At 41.8% G+C, this 8,897-nt stretch overlaps 1 protein-coding gene across 1 annotated transcript in view; it reads left to right on the forward strand.

The window, feature by feature from the left end:
• LOC128445583 (protein diaphanous homolog 1) overlaps positions 1-8,452 on the forward strand; it is a 29,876-nt gene extending 21,424 nt beyond the window's left edge. Inside the window, exon 12 of the mRNA XM_053428336.1 lies at positions 6,074-8,452. Within this exon, the coding sequence (XP_053284311.1) occupies positions 6,074-6,261 (188 nt within the window). The 3' untranslated portion in view covers positions 6,262-8,452. The remainder of the gene's footprint in view (positions 1-6,073) is intronic.
• The last annotated feature ends 445 nt before the right edge of the window (positions 8,453-8,897 follow it).

An 8,897-nucleotide genomic window follows, 5' to 3' on the forward strand; every position in this document is an offset into this window, starting at 1 on the left:
ACTCTAAACAATTTCACTTTGTATGTTGCAGCAACTTTACAGCGACAGCTAGGCTCCTTCACAAATTGACCTTCTGAATTAGGTTTCAGCTTCTTCACTACTTAACTAGCTTACTCAACACAAAACCGCATAAAAGAATATTAACACGCAGTCTTTTAAAAGGTTCTTGTTTGGCACCAAACTCTGCCAAAGATAATTAACTTTAATCAGCGTTTGTCCTTATTATTCATCTAATTTCTTGATCTGGTTTATGTTTTCAGCTGTAATGACACTCAAGGTTTCCCCTTTCCATCACTGCGATAGCTTCCTCGTAAACTTGGCGCACTGGTTTCTCCCACCCTTGTAAAACATCAAATCCCACATCTACTATTAGTTCTGTTCAGTCACCATGATGTTTGTCAGCTAAGTGTGTGTTTCGTTCACCATAACAGTGACCTGAAAGACAAACAGACAGAAGGAGTAACCTGAAGGAAATGTTCTACTATTTTATAATATGTTCTTTGTGTTTAAGTCATGTGGGCTGTTTGTGGCCCGGACGTCAGAAGTTCCCCCACCTCTGTTGTACAATAACATAACACAGTACAATAACACAGCTGGGGTTAAATGGGACTAATGTTCTTGAGTCTTTGAGGTTAACACTTTATGGAAAAGATTTGCATTGCTTTTCTATCATTAAAAACATTTGAAGCTGGTCATAGAGTAATATCGTTTTTGGTGATATAGGGCCGCTTTATAAAGAAAAACAAACTTTTGATTATGACTCTAAATTAACCAGGAAATGCGCACACACACAGAGACAGGCACACACACACACAGACACGCACGCACACACACATGCACACAGACATTTGCATGAGGGTGAACAATCTCCCTTTAGCAGCAAGGACCCAACATTGATGACACTTAAAACTTCATAATTATATCAATAATAGTGATGATGGCATCATGAAGCAAAGAAAAAAACATGGAGGCGGGGTTAAAACGCTCCGGAAGAAATGAGTACACAAAGAGAAAAAGTAAAAACCAGCCAATCAGAGACCAGAGCTGGAAAAAAAAATTAAAATAAGAAAAACTGAAAAACCATAAACAAATAGGAAAACTTATTTTCTTGCCCTCCAATGATTGTAAGGGATAATGTCCCCAGTACTAAAGCCAGTTGAACCAGTTGCTCATTGTTCCTCGTTCTTATTACATTTCTATGCAGTTAAAACACTATTTATTTAAACTCTTGTGTTCAGTGGTATTATAGATCAGATGTCACATAATGGCACTACACATGTAAAACCCAGGTTCATCCAATTGAATGATTTATAATTAAACATAAGTGGAGACAAACAAGGAAAATAAACTATTAAATCAAAATTAAGTTATTTGATAAAACAGAAGGTTCCGCTTCCTGATAGTCCAACATGATTCCCTTGCACATGAAAAACCGGTACTAGTGCCGGTTTACTTATTTATTCATCATTTAGTGCATGTCATAAGCTAATTCGGTTTGCATTTAAACTAAGTAAAGTATTAAGTGGGAATAATGTTAGTGTTAAAGTTTACCCTATACATCCTAATGCTTATAATCTGGGTCTTAAAAAGCCTTTTTAAACCTGCTTTTGCAATTTTTAGAATCATAAATGCAAATAACCTAATTATACAACCTATAACCTTACTCATAGTATGTCACATTGAAGCTCACTCCCTGAGTCATTCTAGATGCAACATGTGACATGACATTTTATTATATAGAAGAAATTAATTTATGAGATATTTGCATGATTACTGCTAATAAATTTATGACTGTGCTTTCAAAACACAAGCAACATTTTCTATTTAACCACATACATTGTTTTATTTAACTTTTTCCCCCTGTGGGTCTTTTGATTGCCATTGTGCATGTAATGGTCTTTATTACGTGGAGTGTGTCCCTCCTCTTTGTCTTCATCCAGTCACAGCTGTGGCGACTGCAGACATCACCAGCTTGCTGTTAAAAGCCGACTGAGGGCTCACTGAGTGTGTTGTCATGCTCATTGTGTCACAGCAGTGTGACTGAACACAAAAGTCACGAGGCTGCAGAGGCTCCCACCTTTGACCTGCACCTCAGGCCACTGTGTGTGTGTATTTGTGCTGGTTGTATAGAATAAATAGATGGCACGGGGGATCCTCAGCTGTCTACCCACCGTCTGTCTAGCCCCCCCTACACAGACACACACAGACAGATGCCCACATGCCAATACAAAGACCAACATGGATGACGTTTGCATACCAATACATAGGCCAACACGCACATTACGTTCCAGAGCGCAGACCACCTTGCCTATTTTGGAAAACACCATCACATTTTTAGCTTTATATTCTGATCTCAATGTCCCTTCGTGTCCTTTTTTAAGAATCCAGACTTGTCAGCCTAGCTACATTTGGCTTATTCATGTGTTTGTGCTCTAAAAGCAATTGAAGTGAAGGAATGACGTGTCTAAACGCTCACTATAGACACATCTGCTGGGTCTTGACCCTCGCTCAAACAACCAATCACAGTAGCAACAAGTTGACAAAGCGGCAGTAAAAGGAAAGGGTGGGGGAGATAAAAGGCAACAATAGAGGCACACGCTGCCTCTGCAGACAGTCTGCTCTTACAAAAAAGAAAAGACCCCTACAAAGATCTGTGCCTTCACAGATGTCCACACACACACACTTGCGCGTGCGCACACACACAACAGAGCTAATTCAGACCAATAGGAGAGCACTCATCAATCAAACCATTCATGAAGAAGAGATGTTGGCCTGTGCTTCCTCTTCTTAATCCTCACAGAGATCATTCAGACCATCAGACCACGTATATGTGCCAGTTTAGCACATTCAGTGACATGCTGTGAAATTTATTCTTGCCCATCAGTATTTACCCAGAGACACAAGCCTCTAGTGGTGTTAGATGACGTCACTCTTTCCCACAGTCCTCTAGTGCAGATCAGCAGCAGTGTATTCCCCTTTTGTAGCCTGAAGAGGGCGATATAAGTCCCCGCTAAGCCAGAGACACTGATGAAGATCTAGCCTCCATCTGCAGACACACCATCATGCTAGTGGAGGCACCGGCACCATCACGTGACTGCAACGGAGTGTGAACACGGCTGCTTCCTCGTCATACACACATCGCACCATGCTGACTTCACTGTCATTAGTTATCTGTTATGATCTGTGATCAAACAAGAGCTGAGCATTCTTTATATCCTTCATTATTGAAGCAACAACCTTGTCATCACAAACAGCTCTACTCTTGCTAGTTCCCTCACGCTTCTCCATGTTTCTGTGTTTTCCCCTCTTAATGGTAGCGCACGTATACTGTAACAACAAAGCGTTCTTTCCGTCAGCAGGCAGTCATTATGCAGTCTCCTGGTGTGTAATTAGTTACAGATGATATTTTAACTACACTCTTTGTAACCCTGATCGACTCTCAGCCTGCAAGCTCACTCATTCCCTCTCACACACGCCGGTAAACAGACCTAAAAACAGTCTTTCAACAATGGATCTGACGTCTCATCATCCTGGTTATGTTCTTAGGCTTTGAATAGCTCCTTTCAGAGCCACACAAAATTTGGTTTGTAAGTATATATCACAATTGACCGATTTATAAGTATTACAAATGAATGGGCTTAGACTTAGATCACACCCTCCAAGGGCAGGTAAAGGTAGGGTGGGTCGTCCACTAACTAGAAGGTTGGTGGTTCGATCCCTGGCTCCTCCAAGGTGTCCTTGGGCAAGACACTGAACCCCATATTGCCCCCTGATGGCTGTACTGACAGTGTGTTGTTGATGTGTGATAGAGAAAGTGCTGCAAATAGTTAAACTGTTTATTGTATAATAATAGGATATAAGTACAAACCTTAATAGTTTTTTTCTTTGTGTTACCAATGTAACAAACTGCATGTTCATACTTTCTGAGCTGTTTATTACGTGATGTTTCTGCTCCTGAGGCTGTGTGAGTTCCTGTATTTTAACTATATTTAAATATGGAAAGACATTTTCCTGTCATGACGTTAATCTGCAGGTTTTTGTCTCACCTCATCTTTTTCCCATGCTGCTTCCAACACAACCCTCTGATCCTGACTCTTATCCTCCTCCATGTCTTCTCCTGAGAGGGATGTGAGAGGAGAGGGATGTGAGGGAAGAGGAGAGGAGATGGGTTGACGGCCTTTTCAAAAGCTTTTCTCTGCAGGGTTGGATTTTTTTAGGACACGTTCAGCACAGCGCGAATACATGTAGAGCAACACCCACGCTGGCAACCACACGTACTTGCGCTCTCTCTCTCTCTCTGTTTTTGGGTCAATTGCATAATTTCTAATTAATAAGTTTATGAGTGAGGGAGAGGAGCTGTGGAACGGGACGGAAATAGATATGGAGGCATGTGAGAGGAGACTGAGAAAGAGACAAAGCGTTCCCAAGTGTTGGTGTTGACGATGGGGAGAAATCTGCGTCTCTCTTCCTCTGTCTCTGTCTCTGTCTCTCAGAGGAAAGAGTTGGAGGTGATGGTTTGACACCCCAGCTGTCTGTGCTGATCAGTCCAGCTGAGCCTCACATTGAACCGAGACACCTGTGAACATGATCCCCCTTCTCCTCTCTCTCCCCAGACTCAATTGTGTCTCTGTCAGAGCTCATTCTGGAGACCTGCTCGGTAACTGTGTGTCGGGCTATGTGTGTTATGTGTGTGTTGTTTTTTGTCGTCCATCAGAACCATGCGTCACGTCTGCTTCCATGGTTCATTTGCATGTGTATTTCTATTGGTTTGCATCGTGATGTTGATTTTTTTCTTCTGTAGCGCAGGAACACATTCCATCTGTGTTAATGATACTAAACTTGTAACATTTAATTCAGACCATCTTCTGCTTGAAGATTGAGGAGCTCTTAAAATAACAGCAAACACACAAACACAATCTCCCACTGACCTATATAATTCAAAATGGCCGCTGCCGCACAGCTGTCCTCCCACACAGCAGGATGATAAGAGTGGTAAAGGTTAGAGTGAGGGAACGAGAGGTAAAAGCTTGTGTGTGTTTGGCGGAAGAGGATAGAACAGTAAGCAGGTAGAAGAATAAAAAACGACAGCATCTTCAGGGCATAATCCATCGCACTGTTTCTCTCTCTCTCTTTCTCTCTCTCTTCCTCCCTCCCTGTGCATCTCTAATCTCTCTTCACCACATCCACTGTTCCCCTGTGATCTATCCCACTACTTATTCCTGTCATTCCTCACGGCTCATCCCTCCTCTCCCTCCGTCTCTCCATCTATGTGTGTCTCATTTTCATTCTTAGCTGCAGCTTTAATCCTCCCACAGAATGAATCATCCAACTCTTCATGGTGTTTCAGCCTCTGCCTTCTCCTTTTCCTCCCCTCCTTACTTTAACACACTCACTTTCTCCAGTTCTACTTGTCTTATTCCACTTGTTTCGTTCCTTTTCTCCTAATCTCTTTGTCAAGATCATACGTAGGCCTAATCTGACTATAGCAGTGAATTGCCCCAGCTATCTGATTTGCGCACATACACGACCACGTCATTTGTATTTTTATGTTAATTTATACACACATTTGACCAAAAGTCCTGCATCTAAATTGTCTCTCCAAGTTTACATCCTTGTTGGCGTCTTCTACCTGTATGATACCTCTTTTTCACCCTGACATATTTCTACTCTTTGTGTTCCCACTTGCTGTGTTCTGACATGGGGTCACTTCCAGAGTTTTTACGAGGTGCCTGGCAGAAAAAACTCCAGAGATTGTCCGCATATGGCCCCTCCAAATAATTTCAGGAGATCTCCCAGAGTTCAGTGCATGTCTGAAAGCAGCTTATAATATCCTCAGAGGCTCACACTTGCTCACAGAGTGCGCGCAGCCTCGTGTGTGTTAACATATTGAAGATGTGATGCTGTATGTTTAACCGACAAGCCTGAAGCAAGCAAGTCTTTTTTTGCACGTGCATCAGATATGTTACTCTGGCATGCGCTGACATACCTGTATGGATTTGTTGTGATCAACTATTTCTCTAACTTATCGTCGGGTCTTATTTTGCGTGTCTCACTCTGTCTCTCTCTCCCTCAGCTAACCACCGACGAGCTGGTAACGCAGTGACCAACATCCTGGCCAAAGAGCTGATGCAGGAGGACACGCCTTCGTTTAGTAAAGTGCCGGCAAAGAAGAGCAAGACCGAGGAGAAGGAGGAGCCTAAACTAGAGGGAGCCGAGTCGCTAGAGGAGTTACTGGAGGCTGCTCCCACTCGCTCTAATTAGACAACACATGCAGAATGTTTTTAGTCACTGAGAGGGTGATGTACAGATAAAGATATATTTCTGAGGCATTCCAACGGGCCAACATCTATCTGAGATTATTTTACAGGGAAAAAATGGCCGTGTTTTTCTGACCTTTGTCTTAACAGGAGCATCTTTATGGGTAGCGCTGTCTGTGTCTTCTGTGAGGACGGACAGAGGCAGAGGACGAGGGCGGGGCTCTCACCTCCGATCTTGGATGTCCCTCATCAACCTTTCGATCTTTGCCATTGTCATGATAATATTCATTTGCCTTTTTCAGCACGTGCACATATCTGTTTATGTATTTTTGGTTTATTTCTGTTTCCCTTTCTCCGTATTTCTACATCTTTCACTTCACCCGTCGTTCATCAAATGGCATTTTGAAAAATTCCAAAGACTTAACTCAGGAGGGATCCACCCATTGTGTTGTGGTAATGCCCAAATTCCAAATTAAGATTGGGAACGTCTGGAATTTGGCAACATCCTGCAGGTGCTTCATAGTTTTCTCTGGATGTTTCAGCCACAAGCAGTTTGCGCTTTTTGATTTATAATTTTTTTTTTTACATACAACAAACTGTGTTACATCTACCTATTATACTGTATGTTACTGTTTGTAAATGTTAATAATTTTTGCTGTATTGTTGATGAAAAAGTGCCAACCAATAGAAACCCAGTCTTGTCAATTCCCTTCCTGGTTTTGTCCTGTCACAGTTTGCACTGTGGTGGTGTGGGGACCAGTCAGACAGTAGTCGTCACCTGGGTGCGTTTTCATTTTGTTTGCATGTTTGAGTTGGGATGTTGAGAATTAATTAACACAAACATGTCTTAAATGTGTTGCCACAAATGCACACAACGGTAAAGAAAACTTTTCATCCACGAACATTAATGTTCTCACAAACTTACACGGTGAAGTAAATTTAGGGGAAAAAGTTCTTCCACAGTCACATAAACCAAAAAAACTTTAAAAAGGGTGTTTCCGTACAAAACCTAGTCTGAGCAGTTTGCATGCCTGTGTGTGCGTGTATGAGAGTGTGCGTGTGTGTGTGTGTGTGTGTGTGTGTGTGTGTGTGTGTGTCAGTCAGAAGCATAAGCCGCCTATATTTAGCCTTGTGTGTACGATCGACTCCCTACAAGTGTCTGTGTTTGTGCATGTAGGCTTGAGTGCGCGTGTGTGTGTTGCCATCTGTAATTACTGTACGGTACCGACCATGCTGTCATAAATGTTAGGTTTCACAAGCAGCTTTGTGGTCGTTCTGCTGAGGATATAGCACACTGGAAAACTGCCCAAAAACTGCTGAGACAAGTATGTATGTGTATATGTGTGTGTGTGTGTGTTTTCGTTCGCCCTCCTCCCCTCCCACTGAACTGCAGCAGAAGTTGCTGAATGTCTGGCCTTGCTTCCACTGGTATTCAGCAGGCGGCAGCAGACATGTTGCCATGATGCTGCGGTGTAATATCTGACAGGAATCCTGAGAGGTGATGTCAGCTGCTACACACAATATTTATTCCTATGCAAACACAATAGTGTAGCGTGCACTCTCTCGCCCATCCAACCTCAGGACATAAAATAAACCACTGGGCCAACTTATGTGATCCTTATCAACCCGCTGACCCGAGATCAGTGCGTGGTGTTGCCGAAGGGGAAGCTCGATAACTGCAGAAGTTCCGACTTTTAGGAATTTAAAAAAATCACAACTCCCCAAGTGATTACATGACATTTCCATATATATATATATATATCTATATGTCTGGAGGAACTGGCACTTAACATATCAAAATAAATGAGCTTCTTTCAGAACAGCAGGAGGCGACATCTTTGTTCTGAACTCTTGCTTAAGTCTCATACAGGAACACTGATTTATAATTGGGTGCAAAACCCTATAGACCACTGCACCCGCTCTTAAGTACAAAATATGTCCTAAACCAGAGAGAGAAAATGAAAGGATATAACATCACTGGAATATTTTCTGCTTCTTCTTTTTTTAAATTTTAGTCATTCCTTTGGCTCTTAAATTCTTTTTTTTAAGAGAATGTTTTCTATGTGAATTTTTACAGTTAATTGTTTTAACGTATTTGATTGTTTTCTCCGAGATTTCCCTATGTACACAGAATAATGCACATAGTCGTTCTGTTTGCTACACGAAACTTAATAAAAATGTCTCAAGAAATTGAACGACTTGCTAGTTTTTTTGTTGTGTCACACGGATGTTGCTTGTGTGTTAAGACACGGCTCCTCAGTCATTTTCATGTATTTACTAAATTTCTCTCCCCCTCTTATTCCCTCTCTCTTCTTCCCTCTCTCTCTCTCATGTAAACACATTGTGCTGTGAAATACCAGACAGCCGCTGCTTTCTGTGAAACCATCATTTTATTGCCAAAAGGCAGCAGAAGAATGAATAAACAGTGGAATTAGTTATTTTTACAGACAATTTCCAGACACTTCTATGGCTCAAGGGTTTCCACAGACATTTTCCACCATTGATTGCCTGTTTACAACATGATCCCTCACCAGGACATTTATACAGTGTACGTGTGTCTGTGTATTTGAGAGATGGAGAACAGTTGATGCCTTTATTCTGTTTTTCATCATGTGTCCCTTCTTTTCTCATGTTCTGTTT

Source organism: Pleuronectes platessa, chromosome 8, assembly GCF_947347685.1.
Source record: "Pleuronectes platessa chromosome 8, fPlePla1.1, whole genome shotgun sequence".
Lineage (NCBI taxonomy): Eukaryota > Metazoa > Chordata > Actinopteri > Pleuronectiformes > Pleuronectidae > Pleuronectes > Pleuronectes platessa.